Source organism: Oncorhynchus kisutch, linkage group LG5 (assembly GCF_002021735.2).
Source record: "Oncorhynchus kisutch isolate 150728-3 linkage group LG5, Okis_V2, whole genome shotgun sequence".
NCBI classification, from domain to species: Eukaryota; Metazoa; Chordata; class Actinopteri; order Salmoniformes; family Salmonidae; genus Oncorhynchus; species Oncorhynchus kisutch.
In genome coordinates this window covers 15385562-15399948 of record NC_034178.2, presented here as the reverse complement: position 1 = coordinate 15399948, position 14387 = coordinate 15385562, and the positions used below count along the sequence as shown (strand labels likewise).

At 42.9% G+C, this 14387-nt stretch overlaps 1 protein-coding gene across 1 annotated transcript; it reads right to left on the bottom strand.

Annotated features, from left to right (window-relative positions):
- Window positions 1-2340: 2340 nt before the first annotated feature.
- LOC109890121 (ras-related protein Rap-2a-like) lies at window positions 2341-13972 on the bottom strand. Its single transcript, XM_020482072.2, has 2 exons — window positions 13026-13972; window positions 2341-3818 (listed from the first exon to the last, which is right to left on the bottom strand). The coding sequence occupies exons 1-2, from the start codon at window positions 13337-13339 to the stop codon at window positions 3578-3580; spliced, it is 555 nt and encodes a 184-aa protein (XP_020337661.1). The 5' UTR covers window positions 13340-13972; the 3' UTR covers window positions 2341-3577.
- Window positions 13973-14387: the final 415 nt, after the last annotated feature.

Here is a 14387-nt window from a genome sequence, read left to right as displayed (position 1 = left end):
CCTACACTACATCCTCAAACACCTCGATAACCCAAAGACCTATGCAAGGATATTGTTTGTGGACTTTAGCTCTGCATTCAATACCATCATCTAAGAACTGCTACAAAATAAACTCTGTGTCCAGCTCCATCTGTCAGTGGATCACTGACTTCCGGCCCCACAGGCTACAACACAAGTTAGAAAAGGATAGCATACAGACAAAAAAAGGGAGAAAGGACTTATCTAGAAAGTCTGATTTTCTAGGAGACTTCTTGGGAAAACACCTTTCGGACTCTTTATCCGTCAGCACTGGAGAACCACAAGGATGCGTGCTCGCACCTCTACTCTACACCAATGACTGCACTTCCAACAACACGACGGCAATGAGTCCATGTACCATCGAGAGGTTGACCAGCTAGTGGCCTGGTGCAGTTGCAATAAACTGGAACTAATCACAGACAAAACTGTGAAAATGGTGCTTGACTTCAGAAAACGCCCCCCACCATCTCTCCCCCTCGAGATGGATGACTCAGCTGTTAGCATGGCTAAATCATTCAAATTCTTGGGGACCATCATCTCCCACAACCTCAAGTGGGAGGACAACATCACAGCGGTCACCAAGAAGGCACACCAGCGGATGTACTACTTGTGGCAAATTTAAAAAATGCAAAATCTCGCAGTCAATCATGATCCAGTTTTATGCATTAATTGTTGAGCCTTCCTTACTGCCTTCATCACCGTCTGGTTTGGGTCTGCATCTACCTGCTGCAAGGGCAAACTGCAACGCAGTGTCCAGTCTGCAGACAGGGTCATGTCTGCCACCTGCCCTCCATCAAGGTCCTGCATGACTCCAGGGCAAGGAAGAGTTCAGGAAAGATTGCCAACCCCTCCCACCCTGGTCACCCCCTCCTCCAAAAATGAACCCCTAGCAGGCGGTTCAGGTCAATCATGACCAAAACCTCCCAACCTGAAAACTTTCTTTGCCCGGGCTGTGGCCTTCACCAACCGACCGTCTGGCCGTTTCCCTTTCCCTGGATCGCTATCCTGCTCTTCATCCTGACGGTTTTCCTGACCACCATTGAGTGTCCAAAATAGTCCAAATTGGTGAAGTGAAATGGAAAAAAAGGACTTGTAAAACGGAAAAGTGGTGCGTGCATATGTATTCACCCCCTTTGCTATGAAGCCCCTAAATAAGATCTGGTGCAACTAATTACCTTCAGAAGTCACATAATTAGTTAAATAAAGTCCACCTGTGTGCAATCTAAGTGTTACATGATCTCAGTAAATATACACCTGTTCTGAAAGGCCCCAGACTCTGCAACACCACCAGCCAAGAGGCACCACCAAGCAAGTGGCACCATGAAGACCAAGGAGCTCTCCAAACAGGTCAGGGACAAAGTTGTAGAGAAGTACAGATCAGGGTTGGGTTATAAAAAATATATATATACAGTGGGGAGAACAAGTATTTGATACACTGCCGATTTTGCAGGTTTTCCTACTTACAAAGCAAGTAGAGGTCTGTCATTTTTTTAAATCATAGGTACACTTCAACTGTGAGAGACGGAATCTAAAACAAAAATCCAGAAAATCACATTGTATGATTTTTAAGTAATTAATTAGCATTTTATTGCATGACATAAGTATTTGATCACCTACCAACCAGTAAGAATTCCGGCTCTCACAGACCTGTTAGTTTATCTTTAAGAAGCCCTCCTGTTCTCCACTCATTACTTGTATTAACTGCACCTGTTTGAACACGTTACCTGTATAAAAGACACCTGTCCACACACTCAATCAAACAGACTCCAACCTCTCCACGATGGCCAAGACCAGAGAGCTGTGTAAGGACATCAGGGTTAAAATTTTAGACCTGCACAAGGCTGGGATGGGCAACAGGACAATAGGCAAGCAGCTTGGTGAGAAGGCAACAACTGTGGGCGCAATTATTAGAAAATGGAAGAAGTTCCAGATGGCGGTCAATCACCCTCGGTCTGGGGCTCCATGCAAGATCTCACCTCGTGGGGCATCAATAATCATGAGGAAGGTGAGTCTCAAAGAAAACAATTAGTAACCCACTATGCCGTCATGGATTAAAATCCTGCAGCACACGCAAGGTCCCCCTGCTCAAGCCAGCGCATGTCCAGGCCCGTCTGAAGTTTGCCAATAACCATCTGGATGATCCAGAGGAATGGGAGAAGGTCATGTGGTCTGATGAGACAAAAATAGAGCTTTTTCGTCTAAACACCACTCGCCGTGTTTGGAGGAAGAAGGATGTGTATAACCCCAAGAACACCAACCCAACCGTGAAGCATGGAGGTGGAAACATAATTCTTTGGGGATGCTTTTCTGCAAAGGGGACAGGACGACTGCACCGTATTGAGGGGAGGATGGATGGGGCCATGTATCGCGAGATCTTGGCCAACAACCTCCTTCCCTCAGTAAGAGCATTGAAGATGCTGTATAATGTGGTGTGGGAGGTCATGTTCAAAGTCTAGAGTTTCATAAAAACCTGATGATCTAACAACTAACACACGTATATAATTTATATCGTTTACACATGTAGGATTTTCATTTGAGCCAGTTTGCTACAGCAGCAACAGGAAATGTGAATTATTATGTGGATAATAATGAATTACATTTTTTTGTAGGGGTTGATACATTTTACATTAGGGCAAATCAAGTCTGAAATTTTGAAGTGGAAATGTAAAAACTCGGAAGCATTTTTAAACCTTATACACTACATGTTTGCATTTCCGACTGTGCAGGAACATTCTCACCAAATGAAGATCTTACATCTGTATGATACTGATATTTGTATTATAGCCTATTAATAATTGTACAAATGTCATTAAATACATTTGACTCTTTTTCCACATTTGTTGAAAATGTATATATTGAGGTGCAAAATAAAACCGAAGTGGGAGATTAAATGTACCTGTAAACATAAAAAACATGTGTAGTCAACAACGAACCTCAGGTAACAAGGCAAACGATTTGTTGTGTATGGCAACCGAGATGCACAGACAACGCCAAGCTAAACTATGTGAAGCATTACAGATTGCACAATAGAAATGTAAATTACAATTGAGTCCGACATACAGTATACAGTGTTTACCGTAAATGCTGTCTCCGCTAACACCGGAAAATTGGCATTACATTTCTATCACGCTGTAAGGCTAAACTTTTGCGATACAGATTTAATAGAGCCCTTAGACTGTCTTTCTGTCTGTCTGTCTGTCTGTCCGTCCTTCGGTCTTGGTGAGTTTGATTCTACGTACTCAATAGTGTCCCATGCTCTGCCCCATCCTTTTGAGTCAATACACGATGTAGGCTTACAATGTCGATCTGTTTTCTTTCACCCCTGTTTCCAAATGCTTCTCTGGCGAATGTGTAACGGAGGGAATTCGGTGTACCACTGTCGCATGAAGAGTAACCTTGCCTGAGACCTGAAGACTTCGATAGCTCACCATCACAAACATTGGGGGCGGTATTGTCCAACTCCCTCCTGGAGTTGGTAAATACTGCAAACCGAGCAGCTGTGCGCCTATTTGTTCAGCCCCCTGTCTGCCACCCTCTCACAGACCCGCCTCCCCGCGAGCTACTGTATACTGCAGGCTAAGCCGCAGCAGGGTTCCGCTCTGTCGGGCAGCGAGGAGGAGTCCATCAGTCGGACGATTTCAGTGAAAAGCTCGTCCACCATGGTCTTGCTCTTCGCCGAGGTCTCCAGGAAGGGACAGCCCCAGTCCTCGGCCAAAGCCTGGCCCTCTCCACAAGACACCTCCCTCTCTCCCTCCTGGTCCACCTTATTCCCCACAAGGATCACCGGCACACTCTCATACCTAGGAAGGAGGGAGAGAGAGAGAAAGAGAGATGGGGGAGATACAGTATATCTGTATGCATCTCTGTATTTATTAAAGCAATGTACAGAATAGAGATACAGTGCATTCGAGAAAGTATTCAGACCCCTTGACATTTTCCACATTTTGTTACTTTACAGCCTTATTCTAAAATGGATTAAATTGTTTGTTTTGCTCATCAATCGACACACAACACCCCATAAAGACAAAGCAAAAAACAGGTTGGAATTCTTGTTCAAATTTCTAACAAATACATTGAAATATCACATTTATAGAAGTATTCAGACCCTTTACTCAGTACTTTGTTGAAGAACCTGGCAGTGATTACAGCCTTGAGTCGTCTTGGGTATGTGCTGTTGTAACAGAGTAGGTTCTGTCCCTGTCCCTCACTGGGCACAAACCAGTTACATTCTGCACAACAATACTTTGATTCCATATCAGCTATTATGTACAGATCTAGGATCAGCTTCCGCTCCCCCAAACCTAACCTTAACCATTAGTGGGGGAAATGCAAAACTGACCCAAGTTCAGCAACTTCACTCTACACCACATCAGCTGTCATAAACCAATAACCCACTTAAATTTCAGTAAGCATTTATTTTGGGGAGTTTCTCCCATTCTTTTCTGGAGATCCTCAAGCGCTGTCAGGTAGGATAAGGAGCGTTCCTATACAGCTATTTTAGGTCTCTCCTGAGATGTTCGATCGGGTTCAAGTCTGGGCTCTGGCTGGGCTATTCAAAGACATTCAGAGACTTGTCCCGAAGCTTCTCCTGAGTTGTCTTGGTTGTGTGCTTAGGGTCATTGTCCTGTTGGAAGGTGAACTTTCGACCCAGTCTGACGTTCTGAGCGCTCTGGAGCAGGTTTTCATCAAGGATCTCTGTACTTTGCTCCGTTCATCTTTCCCTTGATCCTGACTAGTCTCCTGGTCCCTGCCGCTGAAAAACATCCCCACAGCATGATGCTGCCACCACCATGCTTCACCGTAGGGACGGTGCCAGGTTCTCTCCAGAAGTAACGCTTGGCATTTAGGCCAAATAGTTCAATCTTGGTTTCATCAGACCAGATAATCTTGTTTCTCATGGTCTATGAGTCTTTAGGTGGCTTTTGGTAAACTCCAAGCGGGCTGTCATGTGCCTTTTAATGAGTGGTTTCCGTTTGGCCACTCTACCATAAAGGCCTGATTGGTGGAATGATGCAGAGATGGTTGTCCTTCTGGGAGGTTCTCCCATCTCCACAGAGGAACTCTAGAGCTATGTCAGAGTGACCATTGGGTTCTTGGTCAACTATACGACCAAGGCCCTTCTCCACCGATTGCTCAGTTTGGCCAGGTGGCCAGCTCTAGGAAGAGTTTTGGTGGTTCAAACCTTCTTCCGTTTAAGAATGATGGAGGCCAATGTGTTCTTGGGAACATTCAATGCTGCTGACATTTTTTGGTACCCTTCCCCAGATCTGTGCCTCGACACAATCCTGTCTCGGAGCTCTACCGACAATTCCTTCGACATCATGGCTTGGTATTTCAACAGGACAATGACCCAACACACCTCCAAGCTGTGTAAGGGCTATTTGACCAAGAAGGAGAGTGAGGGAGTGCTGCATCAGATGACCTGGCCTCCACAATCATCTGACCTCAACCCGAAATGAGATGGTTTGGGATGAGTCGGACCGCAGAGTGAAGGAAAAGCAGCCAACAAGTGGTCAGCATATGTAGGAACTCCTTCAAGACTGTTGGAAAAGCATTCTAGGTGAAGCTGGTTGAGAGAATGCCAAGAGTCCGCAAAGCTGTCATTAAGGCAAAGGGTGGCTACTTTGAAGAATGTCAAATATAAACATTTGTTAAACACTTTTTTGGTTACTACATGGTTCCATATGTGTTATTTAATGGTTTTGATGTCTTCACTATTGTTGCACAATATAGAAATAGTACAAATAAAGAAAAACCCTTGAATGAGTTGGTTTGTCCAAACTTTTGATTGTTACTGTAGGTTCCTCTCTACCTTCCAGCTGTGCCAGTCCATAAACAATAAAAATACCCCAAAATGTATTTATTATGATTATTATTATTATAGCACTCGTAATGGCTTGATTTTGGCAGTTCTCTTCCAGGCATCCTCTGGCCTTGTAGGGGATCCTGCCATTATCACTAATGTTACATTGCTCTGGCCTCTAGCCTCTCTTCTGAACAATACTGATCCAGTGACAGATTACCATTGCCTTGGGCACTGCTGCTATGACAGTGATTCTCCAGAGTCCTAGGCCGTTTCCATGACTCCATGGGCAGCAGGTAGCCTAGCGGGTTAAGAGTATTGGGCCAGTAACTGAAAATGTTGCTGGTTTGAGTACCCAAGCCGACTAGGTGAACAATCTGTCAATTTTCCCTTGAGCAAAGCCCTAATTTCTCTGGATAAGAGTGTCTGCTAAATGACTAAAATGTAAGAAAAAAAAACTTGTGCCACTGTGTTGAAGATCAGCATAGTGGAGGTGTTGTTTCCTATATTCACCACCTGGGGCGCCCAGTCACGAAGTCCAGGACCCAGTTGAACAGGGCGGCGTTCAGACCCAGGGCCCCGAGCTTAATGATGAGCTGGAGGGTACTATGGTTTTGAAGGCTGAGCTATAGTCTATGAACAGCATTCTTATATAGATATTCCTCTTGTCCAGATGGGATAGGGCAGTGTGCAGTGCAAGGGCGATTGCACCATCTGTGAATCTATTGGGGCGGGGCGGTATGCAAATTGAGTGGGTCTAGGGTGTCAGGTAAGGTGCAGGTGATATGATCCTTAACTAGCCTCTCAAAGCTCTTCATGATGACAGAAGTGAGACCTACAGGGCAATAGTCATTTAGTTCAGTAACCTTTGCTTTCTTGGGACCGGAACAATGGTGGACATCTTGAAGCAATTGGTGACAGCAGACTTGGATAGGGAGAGATTGAATATGTCCGTAAACACTCCTGCAGCCTTCCCGAGGGGTAAAATGCTTTAATCTCTTACTTAGGACGGCCTCGGAGAACGAGAGCCCACAGTCCTTGGGAGCGGGCCGCGTTGGTGGCACTGTGTTACCCTCCAAGCGGGCGTTAAATGTGATGTTTTCCACACTTTGGGTTTCTTGCAGTGCAGATTTGATTGAATTCCAAGTCCAAGTTTAATAACCCAGAAACAGTGCCTTCAGAAAGTATTCTTACCCCTTTACTTATTCCACATTTTGTTGTGTTACAACCTGAATTCTAAATTGATTAAATATATTTTTCTCACCCGTCGACAGACAAGACCCCATAATGACAAAGCAAAAACATGTTTTTAGCCTATTTGCAAAAGTATTGAAAATGAAATACAGACATATCTCTTGTACATACACTACCATTCACAAGTTTGGGGTCACTTAGAAATGTCCTTGTTTTTTAAAGAAAAGCACATTTTTTGGTCCTTTAAAATTACATCAAATTGATCAGAATTACAGTGTAGACATTGTTAATGTTGCAAATGACTATTGTCGCTGAAAAATAAATGGAATATCTACATAAGTGTACAAAGGCCCATTATCAGCAACCATCACTCCTGTGTTCCAATGGCACGTTGTGTTAGCTAATCCAAGTTTATCATTTTAAAAAGGCTAATTGATCATTAGAAAAGCAATCCTTTTTTTCAATTGACACATACTGCGCTGGCTCAGCGCAGCTGGGAAGGTCCCCGACAGCGCCCCGTACTACTGTGTGTTGTCCAGTCACGTGCGTTATTTAAATCACTTCACGAAACTCAGCCAATCAAAGCGAATGTTTACAATGCATGTTAGGAGACTGATGTTGTCAGAGAGAGACAGCGAGAGATGCAAAAGCGGAAGCGCGAGGAGAACTTATACAATGGCGTGCGCAAAAGTCGGGAAAGTCTATACAGAAAATCAAGCTTTCAAAGAGGAAAAAAACAAACGAAAACAAAGCACAGATATTTTGAGCAAACATATCCACAGCGGTCTGAGGTGAGGGCACACAAAAATAAACAAACTCAAAGCCCAGTATGATCAGTCCACCAGAGTTCTCTCCCATGCCTTCACTGCCCAACAACGTGCAAACGAATGTTCACAAAAAAAAATTGCTTGGATTTTGGGTCAACACCAAAAGCCATTTATTGACGGGGGAGTGGTGTACGAGTGCGTGAAAGCTGTTAGAAGAATTCTGTGAAGACCTGCTAGGTGTAACACCACTCGAGACGCATACAAGAGGAAAAAGACATATACATGGCCATAAAGGAGATGCTAAGAAATTGGGGGATAGATCTAAAAACAAGTGGTCTCTATCACCTCAGACGGGGCCCCTGCCATGGCAGGAAGAGAGAGAGGAGCTGTGGCACGGCTGAATGAGGACAACCCTGATCTCACAGCCTACCACCGCGTCATTCATCAGTCCGTCCTGTGCGCCCATCTGTCAGAAGGGTATGCTGAAGTGATGAATATAATGAAACTCATCCACTTCCTCAGGGCATCCTCATCTCATCAACATCGCCTGCTGAATTCCTGAAAGACGTGCAGCCGTAGGCAAATGGCCTACTGCTGCACAACAACGTAAGATGGCTCAGTAAAGGCAGGGTGTTGGAACGCTTTTGGTCCATTTGAAAGGAAATGACAGCTTTCCTAGTACAGCTCAGGAGTCAGAAGGCAACACAGTTTTCACTTTTTTTGCAAGACGAGAGCAAAATGGATATTGTTGCTTTTTTTGGTAAACATCACACCTTAACGAGCTCAACGTGAACCTACAGGGCAAGAACAATTCCGTTTGTGATTTGATGACATCTGTCCGCTCCTTCCAGAGGAAACTGGAAGTGTTCAAGGAAGATCTTCAAGGAGACTGTGCACACTTCCCAAAAGTGCAGGAACAGATTCAGGGTGAGAGAGATGTTCCTCCTCATGCTCACTTCATAGATAAGCTGATTGGAAACATTGGAAATCGCATTGACAGCTTCAGCCTTGGACAGCAGCTCCTTCTTCTAATTGAGAATCCATTCCTCGTCACAGACATCAGGGGACTTTTCAAAGGAGGTGACACAGACCTTCAAGTGGGCACGTGCTGGATCTCTACAGATGGAACCGATTGATCTGCAAGCAAATGTTGCACTAAGGGAGCTCTTTCAACTAACTGATCATGACGCTTTCTGGCTGCAGGCTGCAGGCTGTGTCTGAGACTGTTTTCCCTGGTCTAACCAAAGACACAACAAGAAAACCGCTGTGTTTTTTAAAAAGGCATTTCCAGTCTTCGTTTCGCCCTGAAGGAGCGTCAGCCTGCTCCCTTATCCAGCACACCGACACCAGCTTCCTAAAGCACAGTGCAATTACACTAATGACTGCGGAGCATGCGCCCTCTCCAGCATGATGCCCCCCCCCCCAAGCCTTGAGCTGCTGTTGTTTCATTGTTTCATTGCACCTTTAATTAACAACAAATAAGTACAACCTGGGATATTTGCATGCAATTTTTTTTTTTGCAGGCAAGACATTTGCAGGAAATGTTTGGTCATTCAAATTAAATGGGGCAGTGCATTGTAATACATGCTTTTTCTGTGTTTTATATATATACTGTATATATATTTCCACACTATGATGGACTAATTCTGTGAAACTGTAACAATGATGACAATACCCTTTTTAGTGTAAGAGCTTTTTAAAAGGCTGCCTGAAATGTTTTTGCATGGATGCAGTTTTGGCTTGCCTGGCAACATCAAGTTAATAGATCGATAACAAATTAGAGTTGAACCTTTCTGCCAATAACAGCTAGTTTTCAGGTTACATATCCCTCCCATTAGGCTCCTCCCAATTAGGTCACTCACTCAGACCTATCCCAGACAGTCCTAGCAAAATTCTTGCTTAAATTGCTTTTTACTACGAAGCTATTTTTGTTTATTTTTTATCATTTCAATTGAAAACCTTTTTTTTTTTACCCAGAAATGGTTTGAGATTATTGAGATAGAAATGGTTGCATTGGATCTTTAATGATATATATCCCCATTGATTCTTGAAGAAAATAACTACAGTCGGGATGAAACACAAATACCAGATTGTGGCTTTCCCAATCCTGTAGCCTTATGGTGGCTAAGCTAACATACAGTACTTAGATAGATGTTCGTTTGGCGTACTGAGGGAGAGCTAGGGAAAATAATAACAAAATGGATGTGGAGTCCCAAGAGATGCTGTGATGACGGGCTTCCCACACTGTGCTGCTGCTGGGCTGTGTGCTTATAAACCTATATTTATAAGCTTATAAACTTACAAAAACTTAACACAACAAAAGGCCACATATAGTTTTTGACAACAAAAATAAATAGGGCAAATCAGTGAATTCAACATGACCCATAACAGTAACTTGGAGGCCATACTCTAAATAACTAAATAATGTTCCTTCCTGGAACTTTAAAGCTCTATGGCAAACCAGGGAATGAGGCCTAAGAAATGGGTCTACATGGTCAAAAACAGGCTATTCGTGATACTTTTCAAATTGAGTCCCAGGACTTCTAAAACATAGCTACAAGTACTGGTTTGTATTCCATTTCATAGCCTATGTTTATGTTCTCTAAATCATGCTGACCAATACCCATTTTTGTGTCTTTTTAGAAAAAATGTATCCAGATAGACTTACAGTGTTGAGTGCATACATTTTCATACTGGTCCCCCATGGGAATCGAACCCACAACCCTGGTGTTGCAAGCTCCATGCTTTACCAACTGAGCCACGCAGGACCCTGTGGGTACCAAACATTTTGTTACGGTGTGCCTAATGAACACCACCACCACGGTGAGCCAGGACGTGGGTTAAACGTCAGAACTTCAGTCACACATCCCTCCTTAGAAGTGTAGTTTGAGACCACACCCCATTGCACAAACGACTACACTTAACAGCCTGTGTTGTTCCTCTCTTGCTATTAAACACAGCATCAGTGCAGCATGAAATCCATCTGAAAGTGCTTTGAAAACACAGCTTCTAGGTCGATCGACTCATTATCCTTCACATTCATGCGAGGAAAACGTTAAGATCAAGTTGGAGCACACCCAGGTTGGATTTCCGAAACAACAATATACACGATACAGTAATTTATTTGGTTATTTTGTGGGGTGCTGCAGCAAGAGTTGAAGGTACACACACACACACACACACACACACACACACACACACACACACACACACACACACACACACACACACAGAGCCCAAATTACCTCACTCTTGGATCCCCCTAGTTCTGAGGATTCCGCTGCTAGGAGTCAAACGTGGCTTTAGGTTATGTGCCTTCTCACTAATGGAGACCTGATGTTTCTTTGGCTTCCAAATCACACACAATCCCGAGTTGTGGTGAGTGAGGATATAGTGCACTTCTGCTCGCTGGCTCAGCAATAATGGGTTTTGCGAGGCAGTAAAAGTACTGTAAAGCCACTTTCTGGAGTTAGCTAATGGGAGTAGAGTGAAGTTTCCCCTAGATGCTGATCTTGGTTCAGTTTAGCATTTTCCCCACTAATGGTTAAGGTTAGGTCTGTGGGAGGGGAAGCTGATCCTAGATCTGTATCCAGGGGACATTTTACCATGGAGGAGTACTATGCATCTTAGTAATGACAGGCTGGAAAATAGAAGCTAAACCAAGAAAAACCAACCCGAGCTGTACTGGGATGGCCAGTAAAGTATGGTTTGCTTTGGGTCGGCCCTATAGTGTGAAACAGGCATCTGATTTGCATTTGCCACTTCATCGTCTCACTTGTTCCAACTAACAGAGTGAAACTTTGAGTAGGGGACTTTAGTTTTTCTTGACCATGTGATCTGAGCAGGACAAGTTATTGCCAATACCTAGGACCTAGAGTTTTTCCTGGGCTTTTCTCTAAACCATCGTGTCTAACATCTCTGGTTACAAAGATACAGTACTTCCTAAATGAGTTGCCAGGGAGGAGGGAAACTGCTGTATTAGTATTAAGTAAATTAGGCTTTGGATGGTGTATTAAAACACCCAGTCACTACAAAGATACAGGGAAGGAAAGCGCACAGGGATTTTACCATGAGGCCAATGATGATTTTAAAATGGTTACAGAACTTAATGGCTGTGATAGTAGAAAACTGAGAATGGAACAACATCCTTGTAGTTACTCCATAATACTAACCTAAATGACAGAGTGAAAAGAAGGAAGCCTGTTCAGAATAAACATTTTCAAAAACATGCATCCTGTTTGCAACCAGGTACTAAAGTAAAGAATGTGGCAAAGACATTAACATTTTGTCCTAAATAAAAGCGTTAAATTTGGAGCGAATCCAAACACATCACTGAGTAACACTCTTCATATTTTCGAGCATGGTGATGGCTGCATCGTGGTATGGGTATGCTTGTCATAGGCAAAATCCTAGAGGAAAACCTGGGTCAGTCTGCTTTCCAAAAGACACTGGGAGTTGAATTCACCTTCCAGCAGGACAATAACCTAAAACATAAAGCCAAATTCTAACATGTAATGACTCAGGGGGGTGAATACTTATCTAATCAAGATATATTTGTGTTTTTGTTTTTCATTAATACATTTTTTTTTAATAAAAACAAATCTTCCAATTTGACATTGCATCATACTTTGTGTAGATAATTGACCGAAAAATGACAATTTAATCCATTTGAATCACACTTTGTAACACAACAAAATGTGGAAAAAGTCAAATGGTGTGAATACTTTCTGAAGGAACTGTATGTGGGACAATCTGAATGATGGCCTATGCTCTGACCTGTTCAGGTTTCGTATGGGTTCTCCATCTAGCTAGAAGTCCAACATCTAACCATAGGACTTCTGGGCAATGGAGTACAGGTGAAGCACAGCTGGACTTTCATGACTAACACATGACCTGGATGAATCAGATAATATCTCCTCAAAGAACAGGAAGATTATTTGGTTTCATGTCCAAGATAAAACTAAGCAGATGTGAGCCCAGCCCTGCTCAAATATTATCGATCCAAAGGAATCAAATCACACACACACACACACACACACCCGTGCACACGCACACACACACATACTAATTTGCCATTTGTAGTGGAATAAACTAGAGTAATTACTAGACCATTAGAATTTTCTAGAATATAGCCTATATTCATTGATTTCAATAGGGCCATTGGCCATGACCCTGATCGTGTTCCAAATTAACTTTCAATCTAGTGACGCAGTCAGGGAATTAATATCAAACTCAGAAATCACCTTTTAACTCTGATGATCTGATCTCTCATTGGCTTGATGTCTTGGAAACTCTGTTGGTTGACCAGACTGTAGACTAGTATGAAGCCCTGGCCGTTCTTGATGTAAAGGTCTCTCATAGAAGCAAACTGCTCTGTCCCAGCAGTGTCCAGAATCTCCAGCACCGACGGGGAGGAATCCACCTCGATCTCCTTTCGATAAAAATCTTCAATTGTCGGGTCATACTTCTCTATGAAGGTCCCGGTCACAAATTGCACGGTGAGAGCAGACTTGCCGACACCTCCGCTGCCGAGGACCACGACTTTATACTCACGCATTGCCCCACTGATGATGAGGATTAGAATAATTTGTCAAAATGCCACTGCCTCCAGCCGATACCAAAGCAATTAAATAGGCTAAACTAAAGCAATAACATTTTATAGAATGTCCATTTCGTAACACAAAATAGCCTACGGCAGTTAATGGGACATTATAATAACTAATCAATTAATTACAGAAAATACCACATTAAGAAAAAAAAACGTGTCGTTTTGTTGGAAAAAACTTAACGTAATGCATGTGAGTTCGACTGTATAGGCTGATTTGCTCATCTTTTCAGGCCATGGTTTAAAAACTTGCCTCTGTTCTGCGTGCCTTCTTCAGGAATCCTTTGGAGACTCCAGGATGATTTACCCAAAGGAAATACTTCGTTTTGAAATACCTTGCAGAAAAAGTTACATTGGCATATGTAGGACATTCCGACTTTCTATCACTCTATGTCCACCACTCACGCCTGTCTGACATTATTCAGTCGCCATTCCCGCGGGTGGAGACAAAATATTTAGTCTCTCCTCGGCTTCCGTAGGCCTATATGCAATATGTCTCCCATCTCAATGACGAGAATACATGAAACAATATAATATGTCTACTCTCTCTTATGGAAAGAGTAGGCTGACAAACGAATGCAGCTCTTCATTTGTTATGTTCCACTTTAAGCCTCGCCCACATGTTATACGTCAGGTTGACAAAGATACTTAAAAATATATATATGTAGCCCCCCCAGTAGTCTGTACAATAGTGACATCTTCAGACAGAACAGAATCAAGTATCCCCATCTCAAATCAAATCAATAAAATTTTATTGGTCACAAACACGTGTTTAGCAGATGTTTTTGCGGGTGAAACTAAATGCTTGTGTTTCTATTTCCAACACTGCAGTAATATCTAACAAGTAATATCTAAGAATTTTACAACAATACACACAATACACACAAATCTAAGTAAAGGAATGGAGTTAATAATATATAAATATATGGATGAGCAATGTCAGAGCAGCATAGACTAAGATACAGTAGAATGCAATAGAATACAGTATATACGTATGGGA